Raw genomic sequence first — 14,872 nt, 5'->3', positions numbered from 1 at the left:
ACCAAAAGTGCTTTGCGCTGGTTAGGGGGTACTTGGCTGAAAAAATATTTCACAGGGGGTACATCACTGAAAAAAGGCTGAGGACCACTGTATTAGATAATTGAATGTAAAGCCAGAGATAACCAGATCCTGTCCTGCATACTCCGGGTCAGTAGGTGGCGCTATGACCTCACAGTTGGTATTGCAATCCGCCAAAAAACGCGAAGAAGAAGAAGGATGTGTTTACTCGTCTGTCTGTTCTCAAGCCGTCAGGTTGGCCAACTTAGTTTATAAAATGTTTAGTAACACATCTCTGTAAGCCTGGTTTTTAAGTATAGTCGGAAGGGCTTGTTGTTTTATTGATGCTAGGTTGCTAACTGGTTAATTTTATAGAAATAATTTGACACGTTCCGACATAACTAGCTTTGTACTTTAGGTAAAAAACGACGAGGAAAAGCCGATACATGGATGTTGTTGTTGTCACAGATGGAAAAGGGAGACGCGGACAAACCACTTGCAGCTTTAGAGGCTTTACAGCTCGGAGCAACGTTCAGTTTTAGTTAGTTAATATTTATTTCGGTCAATCACAAGCATACACATCAACAAACAAGATAACAAACATCCACAGGTTTTTCCCTGCTCAACATTGTGATTATTGTGACCGAAAAGGTCTGGGCTTGAAGCATAAAGCTTATCTTACCGCGGTTGAATTTGTTTGATATTGGATATTCGACATTCAAAGACATCCATTTAACTTGTGATACATACCACTGATTTTGGTCATATTGCTTGTGATGTGTTCATGGTCATCTAGACTATATATCACAAGACAGTAAGTATTAAAAAATCATATATATGGGCTGATTTAATCAGGTTTAATGAATTCAACACCCATAAAACTACAATCGCTGTTATGTATCACAAGTTTTATGGGTGTTTAATTCATAAAACCACATTAAATCAGCCCATAATATGATTTTATAATAATTACTCTCTTGTGATATATAGTCTAGATGACCATGAACGCATCACAAGCAATATGACCAAAATATGACCAATGGTATGTATCACAAGTTAAATGGATGTCTTTGAATGTCGAATATAATCCAATATCCAATATCAAACCAATTCAACCGCGGTTGTGATTATTTTGACTGAAAAGATCTGGGCTTGAAGCATAAAGCTTATCTTGCCCACCTTTTAACAGAATAGAATATACAAAAAGAACAAATGAAGTATCATGAGGCTACACAAAATAATAATAATAGTAATAATAGCTGTAGTAATTGTAATAATAATGATGAAAATAATAATGATAGCTCTGAAAACAGAAAGTGAAAAGATGCTAACGAAACCGACAAAACCAATTTAGGTTGTCATTTCATCTCATGCATGTGTACATTCTTCTTTCTTTGCTTATTGTGCTTGTATATATGTGTCCATTACCTTTGCTTTGAATAATATCTTGTATGCTTTTATTGAGTTTGCTAATTTAAGGTCGTTGTCTCATGAGTTCCACAGTTTTACTCCTAAAACAGATATACATCTGCCCTTTGTATTTGTTCTTACTGCTGTTGTCTTAAACATTGCTGTTCCCCTGAGCTCATGTTTGCCTTCTCTTGGCTTGAACAGTTCCTGCATGCAGCACTGAAGCCTTATATATTATTACAGTGGTGTTCAGATTAACTATATCTTGCAATTTAATTGTATTGTTTTTAATGAAAAGTGGGTTTGTTGATGCAAGATTGTCAGTCAAGTTTACAATTCTAATTGCTTTAGAATTGATAGAATTAGAATCAGAAGCACTTTGCATTTAAATGTCTGAAGTTTACAGCTGTACAAACGTTTAAGTAGCTTATTTAAATGCTCTAAGCGTTTTGCTACATTTACAAGAAATAACTGCTCTCCAGCCTCCAAAGATGCATTAGATACAAATGTGATTCCTGCTTTGACGAGCAACTCTCAGCTTGAAGTGGAGCATCTAACCTGCGCAGAAACCAGACCTCACATCCAACATGTTTTTCACATGTTCCGTGCGATTTGGTCCAAAAAGATGAAACATCAAAACAGTGCTGCGATACAACATCACTATATGTGCAGGACAAAAAAAACCCTGACAAAATAAAAACAGCTCCCAGCTACAGCTGTTTCTATCAGCTTCCAACGATTAGTAAACATTACTGACGTCGTTCTTTCCAATGCAGTAGTATTGTTGCATGTTGTTAGTGTATTTTTGTAAAATAACAAACATCTATTGCAATACAATTTAGTTGTTTTTTTTTAAATTATGATTATTATTGCTTGTTTCTAATGTGTAATTGCAGATCTGTTTGGGCCATCGCTTTTGGTAAAGCCTGGAAACACAGAACCAACCATGCTCCGCTGCAGAAAGTGTCGGAAAGGCGTCGTAGAGTTGGCCTGTCTGTCAATGGTTGGTAGAAGTTGTGTGCATTTTATATATATATATTAGGGCTGTGCGATTAATCGATTTTAAATCTAAATCGGATTTATTAATCAAAATCGATGTTAAAAAAGGAAAATTGGAAAATCGATTTTCCTTTTTTGCAGCTGGCTTACAGACAGAGCTCGTCTAGTCATCTTTGTTTGGTCAAGAAAATTGTAAATGTTGTCACTTTACTAAACTCAAGGAGGATTGACAGTATCTTTCAATTGCACTTCATACCCAATAGGAAAATTTGTTTGCTATTTTTCTTTAAAAATAAAGATAAAATATTTTAAACAATTTATTCCATTGTCTTTTGTAGTTTTACCAAAAAAATCGAAATCGAAAATCGGGTTTTCAGAGAAAAAAATCGGGATTTTATTTTTGTCCAAAATCGCCCAGCCCTAATATATATATATATATATATATATATATATATATATATATATATATATATATATATAGATATATATAGATATGTATGTATGTATATGAGTTGTAAATATAGCCCTAGCTGCTGATTTTTTAAATTTCTTTAAAAAATATTTTCATGTAAAGCACTTTGAAATGTCTTGTACATGAAATTTGCTATACAAATAAACTTGCCTTGAGTGTGATACTGAGAGCGGATCCTGTGTCTCCAGGCCACAAATCAAAGGTCAGCTGCGGTTTGCAGTATCTGGCATGTGAATGTTGACAAGTTGCCAGAGTGGATACTGAATTCAGCTCTTCAGGTAAGTGTGTTGGCTCAGGACCAGTGTTCAATTGTGTTGAAAAATAAAAAAGTAAGCAATTTACAAAAAAAAAGAGAGAAAGAAAATCTCTCATGTAGATTTACGGGGTCATACAGTCATATATTCTTACTTCTATTAAATCAAAACCTGTCATAAATTGTTTCGTGTGGTTAGAGTTTACTTTATACAAAACAATGTAGACAATTTTACAATAATCAATTTTTTTTTTCCCCAGTCATATGTAAATAGTTTTTTATTAGGTTTTCTTTTTTTCTTTTTAGTTACTTTAGAGGCTATAACAGTAATTTACACATTAATGTATGACTCCAAAAGATGAAAGACTTAACATATTAAAAACAAACAAAACAAAAATGTATTTTGTGACTAATGTGTCTGCTGTTTCTGTCTAGGCTCAGTGGACCACGGGAAAGCTGAGCTGCTCTAACTGCGGGGCTCGTTTGGGAGGTTTTAACTTTATTAATCACAGTGAGTGCCCTTGTGGCCAGGATGCCACAGTCCACCTAAGTAAAAGCCGTGTGGATTATGACCACAAGCACAGCTTCCTCATCATCCAGCCAAAAAGAACAAGACCTAGAAAGGGACAGCCTGGTCTGCTGACGGATGGCCCTCCATGCAAAGAGGAGACGCTCGGAGTCAGTGCCACTACACTGCAAAGTTTACAGCTCAACTGTGCTGCTGTCGTGTCTCATGCCAGCCCTGCTGGGCCCTCAGAGCCACTCACTGAAAGTAAAAACACTCAGCTATTTTCTTTCAGTCCCCTTAATTGCATCTCATGTAGGAGAAGGTGTAATTTGGATGCTGATGGAGACTTCAGACCATGCTCTTTCCCTGCCGCCCCTTCAGACATCTCTGTTGTTGATGCATTGGGCTCTAGGTCATCTGCTTCATATCCTGCTGGTCATCAGTCTGACACAAACGGTCAAGTTTCATTTAATATTTTACCGTACAGTTCAGATGTTTCTGGAGGTAGACAGTCCCCTCTACGTCAACAGATACCACAGTCTCTGGAGGTCGTTGAGTCTTTTGCGGATGCCACCTCGGTACCCACAGAGGTTTCTGCTTCAGTCCTGCTGCTTGAAAGAAGATCTCCCTCTGACAGATCAGCTGATCTGGAAGTGGACGCTGTGGTAAAATACTGGTCTTTTGATCGTTCTTTTAAAAAGTGCATTGCTAAGAGTTTTAACGGGTGACTGTTTTAATACCGTATATTAGGGCTGGGCGATATGGACCAAAAGTCGATATTTTTTTTCGATATTTTCTAGCTGAATGGCGATACTCGATATATATCGATATTTTTTCTGTGCCATAATTGGGGTTTCCCCCAAAGCATTATAGCATAGCATGTCTGTTAGCTTCATTTTTTCTGAGGCAAACCCTTAAAAAAACAGTCAGTTTTAATACAAAGCCTCGTGCCAAATGTCACACAGGTTCCTTTATTAACAGAGGTCTGCACAATATCAAAATGTATAAAACAAATGAAATAAAAATAAACTGCCTGCATATATAGAATAAAAATGATTCTTGAATAAAACAAAACTAATATCCCTTTCCTTAATAACAATTAAATTAAAATACACTGTGCAATTAATACAATGTAGACAGTAACAGGCAGACTTTTCCACTGAGGTTGACAGTTGTGCAAAACATTTGTGCAAATTTCAAATAAAACATTCAAGCTATATCAAAATCATAATTTTTCATTTTTTTTTTAAAAATCGCTATAAACGATATTGTCTCGTACCATATCGCGTTTGAAAATATATTGATATATATTAAAATCTCGATATATCGCCCAGCCCCACCGTATATGTTTAACTCTGGATCTGTGCTATAACTCAGTATTTTCGCCTTTCATTTATTGGTTTCCCTGCCATCAATCTGCAATGTCTTTCTTCATAAACCAGATGGCGATTACTACACTTCCTAATGTGTTTGTGTGTTGTCTCCTCAGCCTCAAGTATCTTTGGGCTCCCTGTTGTCGATAAGACAGAGGAAAAGAGAGAAGAATCGCTTGAAGAATCAACGGAGGAAGGAGAGGAGGAAAGAGAGATGGCTGAACAGTCACCTGGAGAAGGAGCAGGTGAGAGAGCAGAGTTTACAATACGTGTAGACTCTTATGTTGAAAAATAGCATGTTCACATTTCTTGTACAAAGTAAAAAAACACATTAACAATGATTTAATATTGAATCCCATTGGAAAGTGTTACACTTGAAGTATATTTCAAAATTGTATGTTTTGTAGGACCAAAGGTTTCATGGTTTTTGAGTGGGTTTTTGTAGATTACTGAAGAGGAGTCTTGCTTGCACTAGACAGCAGTTATGTTTCTCTCAGTTTAGAAAGTTGGTAAGGGGTTTTCTGGTGGTGTGATAAAATAACAGCTGCTCGGGAGTTAGGGCAAAATAGGAGCAAATATTCACCATCTAAAACAACTTAAACTTCTCAGATTTCATAGCGGATTGAACACAATATTGTGAATTTTTACACTGTTCTTTTTTGGATCAGACTGATACACATTTTAAACGGGACCTATTATGGCATCTAATACCTATTTTAAACAGGCCTTGAATGTCTTAAAAACAAACCTTTGATAGTTTTTGCTAAATAAATTAGAAATTCAGCCTCTGAGCCATGTCTTTATCTTCCCATTCTCTAACCGCATTATCTCATAAGCTCCGGCCGGCGGAGTTAGTTGTGGGTGTGGTTTCACGCATCGTAACGTACGTACGTACGTAACGACGGGAGCAGAATCTGAACGGCTCGTAGATCCACATCACACTGGACGGCTCATCCAGGCGGCTGTACAGACACTGCAGAATTTGGTTACTTTCTTCCTTCTCTGAGTTTGCAGGCTGAGGGGAGACCACTTTATATATGTTAAAGCAAGAAAAAACATGTGTTTTTCATAATAGGTCCGCTTTAAGTATATTTTGTAACACCTAGGCAACACAGGACAATCATATTGCAGCGTAGATGTTCTGCAGTTAACAAAATGTTCTTATAAATCCAGTGTGTGCAGAGAAAAAGTGACGCATATATCTTGTATAGCAGGGGTCTTCAATACCAGTCCTCAAGCTCCCCTGTGGTGCATGTTTTAGATGCTTCCCAGCTCTAACACACCTGATTCAAATTAATGATCATCCTCAGCATGTTATCAAGGTCTGCAAAAGTCTGTTAATGACACATTCATTCATATAATTTGCAGAACTAACTCCTCTTCTCTTGCCGCTTCATGGAGGCTTCATTTCAGACCTACCCTAGAATTGGGATTGCAAAATTGAAAAACTGTTCCCCTGCTCCTCAGGACTGTGAACCGCAGCACCAGCAGACTTCAGTGAGGCTGCAGCCAGTTGCAGAACACCAAACTACAAAGATGGATATGTATTGAATTCCAATAATGGGAAACAAAATGTGACATCTTTCAGATGTGTTTGTGTCCAGGATGAGAGTGTGACTGGTTCACCTATGGACAGTGAAGAGGAGGACGTAGATGGCCTGACCTGCGCCGTGTGTCTCGACATTTACTTCAGTCCGCACAGTTGTCAGCCCTGCGGTCACGTCTTCTGTGAGCCGTGCCTCCGCACGCTCACCAAGAACCACCCGACAAAAACCCCCTGTCCTATGTGCCGTACCTTCATTTCACACACCAGCTTCTACAAGGGTGAGTGTCCAACTGACATAATTATTCATTCACTCATTATTGTAAAGTCATACTGACAATTTTAGATAGTTTTGAAGTAGGGCTGGGCGATATATCGAGATTTTAATATATATCGATATATTTTCAAACGCGATATGGTACGAGACAATATCGTTTATATCGATTTAAATTTTTTTTTTTTTTTCTTATGATTTTGAAATAGCTTATTTTGTGACAAATTGACTTGAATGTTTTATTTGAGAACTGTCAACCTCACTGCCTGTTACTGTCTACATTGTATTAATTGCACAGTGTATTTTAAATTTAATTGTTATTAAGGAAAGGGATATTTGTTTTATTTTATTCAAGAAGCATTTTTATTCTATATATGCAGGCAGTTTATTTTTATTTCATTTGTTTTATACATTTGGATATTGTGCAGACCTCTGTTAATAAAGGAAACTGTGTGACATTTGGCATTAGGCTTTGTATTGAAACTGAGTGTTTTTTTAAGGGGTTGCCTCAGAAAAAAATGAAGCTAACAGAGATGCTATGCTATAATGCTTTGGGGGAAACCCCAATTATGGCACAGAAAAAATATCGATATATATCGAGTATCACCATTCAGCTAGAAAATATCGAGATATGACTTTTGGTCCATATCGCCCAGCCCTATTTTGAAGACTAGCTGAGACTGCTGTAAAAATCAGATAAACATGTGCTTGTTCCAGGATCTGATTTGCTGTTAAGTCGTCACTGTGCTGATTTCCTTTCTCATCAGAGCTCAACCAGATGGCAAAGACGTTTTTCCCAAAGGTCTACATCACCCGCAAGCAGAACTTCCACAATTCTTCCTGTGCAAAATGGCCATTGCCCAGCTTTCGCAGAAGCCTCCCATCCTTTTGTGGTGAGAAACTGTGTTAGTTAATCCTAATATGTCCTAGGTTTCTGAGACCCAGGTAACTTCCTTCGTAAAAGTTTCTAAATTTTGAGAGGTTGAAAATAACAAAAATGACGTAGAAAAAAAATGCAATTGTATTGAAAAAATAAAGCAGTTAAAATTAATATAAGTTAAAAAACATTATGTTCCCCATTTACCGTTTGGAGAAGCAGCCTTTAAAGCTAACAACAGAAACAGAGCTCCAGATATTTTTGATGCCTTTCTCTCCTCCTTGTATGGTAGGAATGGTGCAAAATACCAGGGACGAGCTCAGCAACATAGATGCTACGTAAAATCACACACCGATACAGCACTGAGCCAGCTCGGTTTGATCTGTGGGAGGACAGCTTTTTATACACTCTGCAATGATGTAAATACTTTGTGAAAAGGGGCAGAGGTGGAGTCTACCTTCACTGAGTGAATGTGGTTCTGAAGTTGGTCAGGCCTGAAGGAGCAAAAATGACAAGGTCGATAAAACAAAATAAGTTGTCAATATTATAAACTTGATATAAAGTGAGTGGTAATTATTAGAGCGACGTGACTTAAAATAAAAGGTCAGAAAAGTAAATTAAATGAGCTATCAATTTTTGAATCTTTTTTTTTGTCCTATTATTAGCTTATATTTTTAATTTTGCAAGCTTATCATCACATTTCAATTTACTTTTTCTTACACTTTACTTCTTACAGTTTAGGCCTCTCCATTGAAATGACAAATTGAAACTTTATGTAATGAATTTTTGACTGTAAGAAAAATGATAAAACACGTTCATTACTTTAAACTTTTCTGTGGAAAAGTCTACTATGACTGTCAGGTAAGAAGTGAAAAAATAAAACTTGTTCAGGAAAAGTGGTCCTTAGGGATTTCATGAAATCCTGCAGCAGGAAATCAGGTTTAACAGAGGTGTCATCAACATCTGCAGAAGATATCTAAATCTGGCAGATGTACAAGGGCGTATTTAATAGTTTTTAGGGCTTCGTACCTGATGTGATGTGTTGGGAGTAAAAGTATAACTGTATTAACAACTCATCACATTGCACAGGACAAAGACGACAGTAGGATTACACCGATCTCTCAGGATCAGTCTACTCATTTTCCCTCTATGCTTATGTCGGCTCATGATGATTAAGTATTATTAATACTTAATAATTATTCTTTAATACTTTGGAGACATCGGTAAATATCATCATTAAACAGGTTTGATTGTTTAGTTTTGAAATAGCATCACAAGTGCACACAGTGAAGTTGCCAACTCGGCTATTGAATTTAAATAATCTAATTATTTTAGCTCCTTTTAATAAAAGTAACACATGCCTGTGTGTTTTGGGAACATTTTAGGCAGTTCCTATTAGTGTTTAGCAAGTTTGTTGAAATTGATGATTAAAGTTAAATTGATTTGTATTTGTGGTCCACTGTTTTCTGGAGTAATTGAAGGGTTTAAATTTCAGGACTTTATAATAAAACAGATGGCGACATTTCTGAAGGTTGTTATTTGTAGTGCTGTCATGTTAATTCATCTAATTAATCTCTTTTTTAATCTCACCTAAAATTGCAGAGAAAAGCCCCCAACTTGAGGTGTTTTCCTTTAAATTCATTATTGTGGCAGATCAAAAGATTGATAAATAACAACAAAAAAAGAGGCTTTATAAAGTAATTTATTCATTTTTTTTCCCACACACAGGGACAGCCAATCAATGTCCACTTCAAGGTGGGACTGACCATTGTTTTCCAGCCAACGGCACAAACACAGATTTCACAATAAAGGCAACTCCCAAACAGAAAAAGTAAAGTTAGAGATTAAGAAATAGATTAAGCGATTAAAAAACATAACGCTTTAAATATGCCTATAATTGATTAATCGTAATTAACGTGCTAATTTGACAACCATAGTTATTTGTAATCATTATTTAGGATAGACTACATCAGTGGTTCCCAACCTTTTTTATTTGTTCCCCCCCTACTTGTGTCTAAGACCAGCCGGGCCCCCCGACCCGTACGTACTAGCACCAAAAGAATAAAGTTACTCGTTACAAACCTTTAATTGAAAAAATGAACATTAATTATGTTTTGTGATACATTTCTCTTTGGTTTACCCTGTATACATATGACTTTGTTTTTCTCACCTTCATTTTGTGTCACCAATGTATAAAATACACACAGAAAATAATTGCAAGGACGTAAAATAATTTCTGAAAAATTCTCTTTTAATATGAGAGCAAAATTTTTTAACATTTTTCCTTTAACAACCTGTTGGAGTAGTAGTATGATTAAATGTTGAATAATGATATAATAATAATTTATTACGTTTTTATCCTGCTAAATAACTTAGAAATATATTTTGGTCATTTTAAAATACTACGTGGGTTTATACAGACTTGGATTACAGTATTCCATTAGGTGTGTTATTATGATTTTTTTATTTATTTAACATGTGCAAATATAATTTTTACAACTGCATATCCTCAAAGCAGACAAAATTTCGCGCCCCCCCAGAGATCTCTGGCGCCCCCCCAGGGGGGGCCCGGACCCCAGGTTGGGAGACACTGGACTACATCACTGATTGCCGGTTCTGCATTTGTTGTTCTTCAGGATATCTGAGAAATGCAGCGATGCCAGGGAGACGCCGGCACCTTGCACACGGAGGCCTCACTCTTATGGCTTTGAACCTCAATGGCATGTGCGACTGGCTTTTTGACACATTCGTCTACATCCACGTAATGAACTGGATCTTGGTCTTCCTCTTCATCTGCATACTGTTGTACTTCTTCTTCTGAGACCCTGAAGCGTGAATGACTGTAGCTAGTATCCAGTTTATATTTCCTTAAGGAGCGTTAGTAATATGGGTTATGCTGGATTCAACCATTTAGTCGAATGTTTGACCTCCTGCTTTTTATTACAGAGATGATCAAGACATACAAGATGTGACCAATGTAATGGGTTGATACAGTGTGACTTATGAAGAGCTTATTTCATGCCTTTGTTGCTTTGATGAGTTGATGTAAATACATTTTATGGTGTACAAAGTCAAAGCAACCTTGTTATGCGCATGATTAGAGTAAAACCTTTGTTTCATAGTTTCCCAAAGTGATTTTTTTAATATATTTATTTTTAGACAAATTGATTCAAAATATTGGGGAAATATGTATGTTTTCTTTTTGAAAATAAGATGACAAGATCAATATAATATATAAGGCTGAATGTTAGTATTTTCTACAGATGGCAAATATTTTAATAGTTGTGCTTAATATCATTACTTGTATAGAAATTAAGTATTGGCATTCTTGCATTACATCAGAGATGCGTCCTGTTTTTCTGTGTGTTCATATATATGTGTTTACAGCTCAGCAGGGTTGAAGGAACAGACAATTAAAAGCAGAGTATATTTAACACTCATTAGTGTGACTCCACTTTTTTTTTGTTTTTTTTTAATGCAAAGTTCCCCGAGATGAGCAACAAAAATTATTCCTCATCTATAAAGCCTCATGTACATCTAAACTAAACTTAAAATGTGCTTATCATTGCCCCTTGTGGCCATTTAGGGAAGAAGTCACTGATTTTTGGGGACTATTAACGACTTTCTTAAGTTTAGTGTCACATAAATGTACCTATGGATTGAGGGTTTTCCCTTGTATGTAAATAATGGAACATTTAAAGCCCATTTTTAAGTTGTGCTGAAGTCTTTTCAAGCCACATTCACCCATTCCTGCTGTTTTTATTGTTCTATAAACTGACTCACAAACAATATGATCATCAGTATCCTGCTCTGAACGTGCTCAACCTGCACAACATGGGATGGAACAGTAGACCTTTTGATTGGTTAACGTACACCTTGCTTCATTCATGAGCCACAGCCACCTAAAACTGCTCCAAAGACATACCCCAGGATACGCAAAAGCACTAATGAATCATGGCTTACTGTGACATCAAAGGTTGGGTGGAAGATATTGGAGAAAAATCCGTAGCAAGATTTTGAAAATACATAATTAGCCCTTTATAGGGCACTCATTGAAATACTTGGAAATGTACAATTTAAACTCTAGAGTGTTATTGGCGGCTGCTACCAGAGCATTTTTCATTTTTTCTTTTTTTCATTTTTTTTAATTCTTGATGCAAATCAAGGTCAAAGAAGTTACCATATATGGTTCCTTGCCCATCGCAAGTAACATTGTATCTAACGCTGATGTTACCATGTATAGTTACTTGCCCATTGTGGGTGAAATTGTACCCATAAATTGGGTATAAAAATACAAAAAACACATACAACATAATATTTATGACACTTTATCTTTTAAAACTTCTCAACATTTTACTGTCTGTTCATAGAGATATTAGAATTTTTCTCCATAAATGGTACAACTTGACTTATAGGGCTTCTCTTTTTCTCCATCCATATATTTCATCCAAGCAGTCCAATCACCTCCTGACCCTCTCTCTCCACCAGCAGCAGGCAGGTTGACCATGCCATTGACCATGCCACAGAACAAGAAATGAAGAATAGCATTAGAATTAATGGTGGTACTGATATTATGCTATACAAATCTGTGGCAACATCCAATGCAACATCCAATATTGTCTTACCTTATAATGCGCTATTTGTAAAACGAAAACACCCGAAGTATGACTTACTAGATGCACCGGGCATATGTCTACAAAAGGACACTGTCACTGAACTAGTTTGACCATAAAGGGGTGTATTTGTAAAAAAAATACACAAAGTATGGCTTACTAGAGTATCTGGCATATGTCTATAAAAGGTTCCTCAGTCACTTGCACTAGTTTTACCACACAGGGGCGTATGATCATATATGGGATCACCATTATTCATGCTAACTATTTCACTGATTTCACTAATTCTGCACAAACAACACTTATCTCATCAGTTAGCACCATCATTCAAACACATACTGTGTGAGTGTCATCAACTTAGCATGGTTAGTTTCAGCTTCATGAACTTTTGTGTGGAAGAAAGTAGGAGCAAAAATGTGAATTTTCCCCTTCTTGAAAATCAATGAAGTTCCCGCTTCTCCAGGGCCCTGCTGATTGGTCAGATGCCATGATGACACTGTCTGTGACAAAGCATGATCTGTGCTGATTGGCAGGATTAACTCACATGACTTCAAGACCTCACTGAGAAGTTTGGGGAAAGTAGTTTTTCATGTCCACGGAAATTACCGTATATGGTTACTCGCCCTATAAAGGGTTAAAAGGTAAAACCCCCTTCCTTGAGGTCACTTGAGTTTGACAAACAAGTCCAGTGACTTTGATTGGGTCTCACACAATGTTCAGATGACACTTTTAGAGCCATGTTTCTTCAACTGGTGGTTAATAATTTTGTTTAGACTTAAGAACATTTAATTAATTCATTGATATCCTTTATCAGAGAATTTAAGGTAATATAGCAACAATGCTCCAGAAAGAGATCTCCCTTCTGATCTTTAAAGATCAACTAAGTCTTTAAACGTATTTTCTATTTTCGAGACAGAAGGCTCATTTTGTTAACGTTATAAGCTTTTATATATGTTAACATTTTGCTGCTGAGTACAAAAGTCCTCTTTTCTCAGGAGTTGGTGATGAGATGAATAACTGATGCCGATTCACCAAAGGGGTGACAGCAGTAGTAAAAAATTGTAATATTGTTTCCTTGTTTCCAATCTGCATTCAAAGGAACACAACAAAATAAACTTGATTGATTGATAGCCACGAGTTGTAGATACGAAGTTTACGTTGCGGCTGATTTGAGAGCCGAATTTGTTGCCCCGTGTGCGACATCTGTATGAAAGTGACAGGTACGGAAGCGTATTGCATTCCCTTGAGAAAAATAAAATGCTGTTTTTCTGAATTAACGAGATCAAATTTTAATAAAAAGAAAAATCTGCTCTGTTTTTCTGAATTAACGAGATAATTATCTCAGAATTCCGAGAAAAGTTTTAATGAAAAAAAAAAATCTGCTATGTTTTTCCGAATTAACGAGATACCTCACAACTTGCAAGAATCTGTCATTCACGAGACAATTTCATGGAAACAAACATGTTCCACCTGTTCAGTTTAATCCAGTTTTATTTTGCTTTTGGTTTGAAACATTGGGAGATACTCTTGTCTTTAAGTTATATAGATATTGTTATTAGTTTGTCGACTTTGCACATGCAGGCACCTCAGGATTTTGCGGTTGTTCAGACGGAAAGCGATTTTTTTCTCATTAAAACTTTTCTCGGACTTCTGAGATAATTATCTCGTTAATTCAGAAAAAACAGAGCAGATTTTTTTTTCTCAAGTGAATGCAATACGCTTCGCCGGACCGGTTCTACGAGGGTGCATAAGCATGCATTGCACCCACTGTTTATGTGTTTGCATGCTCAGTTGAAAAGACGAAAAGAAAACTGACAAATGCGCGCGCGTCAAGCTGATTTATGGTTCCGCGTTAAATCGACGGCGTAGCCTACGGCGTAGGGTACGAGGCGACGCGCACCGTACGTTGCGTCCCTGCGTATCCTACGCCGTAAGCTCTGCGTTGGTGCAACGCGGAACCATAAATCTGCCAGTGTCCGTCACTCATCTGCTTCCAGCAGTTACCTGCACCAGCAAGACGCTGCTCTCTGCTGCTCCGTTAACACAAAGTAACGATGGATATTCAGAAGTGGTTCAAGCACAACGACGCAAGCAAGTTTATGGTTATATTTATTTTTGTTATTTATTTTTCTATGTTTTCAAGATTTTTCTACTTATTTCAAGTGAAAGTCTACTTAAAACAGGTGAAAATTTTTGTTTTTTCCAGTGATGAGTCTTGTTTTAAGTGTAATAAGATTTTTTTACTAAAATGAGACATTTTAACTAAATAGGGTTTTCCCTTTTGGGAAATTATTTTGAGTTTTTACATTGATCCATTTTACTTACTGTATCCTGTGAAGGAGAGAACTGTTTTTTTTTAAGTATTTTGATGTATTTGATGTAAACCCAGTGGATATTTAAAGCTTAAGCAATATTGCTGCAATAAAGCATTTGAAATGTACTTTAAATATTCTTGTTTTGCTAGTATTATTCCGCTTGAAATTATGGGAAAATGCATAATTTAGTGTTGAATAACGTGCCAGGCATATGCACCCCCTCTGATCTGAGATGCAG

The 14,872-nt window shown here is 36.5% G+C and overlaps 1 protein-coding gene across 1 annotated transcript; it reads left to right on the top strand.

The window, feature by feature from the left end:
- Window positions 1-208: 208 nt before the first annotated feature.
- Window positions 209-11,160, top strand: rnf180b (ring finger protein 180b). The gene is made up of 8 exons (XM_061734517.1): window positions 209-252; window positions 2,304-2,410; window positions 3,067-3,156; window positions 3,567-4,304; window positions 5,129-5,257; window positions 6,617-6,836; window positions 7,597-7,722; window positions 10,343-11,160. The coding sequence occupies exons 2-8, from the start codon at window positions 2,354-2,356 to the stop codon at window positions 10,525-10,527; spliced, it is 1,545 nt and encodes a 514-aa protein (XP_061590501.1). The 5' UTR covers window positions 209-252; window positions 2,304-2,353; the 3' UTR covers window positions 10,528-11,160.
- Window positions 11,161-14,872: the final 3,712 nt, after the last annotated feature.

The sequence above is a fragment of the Cololabis saira genome, chromosome 11 (genome assembly GCF_033807715.1).
Source record: "Cololabis saira isolate AMF1-May2022 chromosome 11, fColSai1.1, whole genome shotgun sequence".
Taxonomy (NCBI): Eukaryota; Metazoa; Chordata; class Actinopteri; order Beloniformes; family Belonidae; genus Cololabis; species Cololabis saira.
Note: the sequence above shows the minus strand (reverse complement) of the source record. Positions and strands in the feature narration are given on the sequence as shown.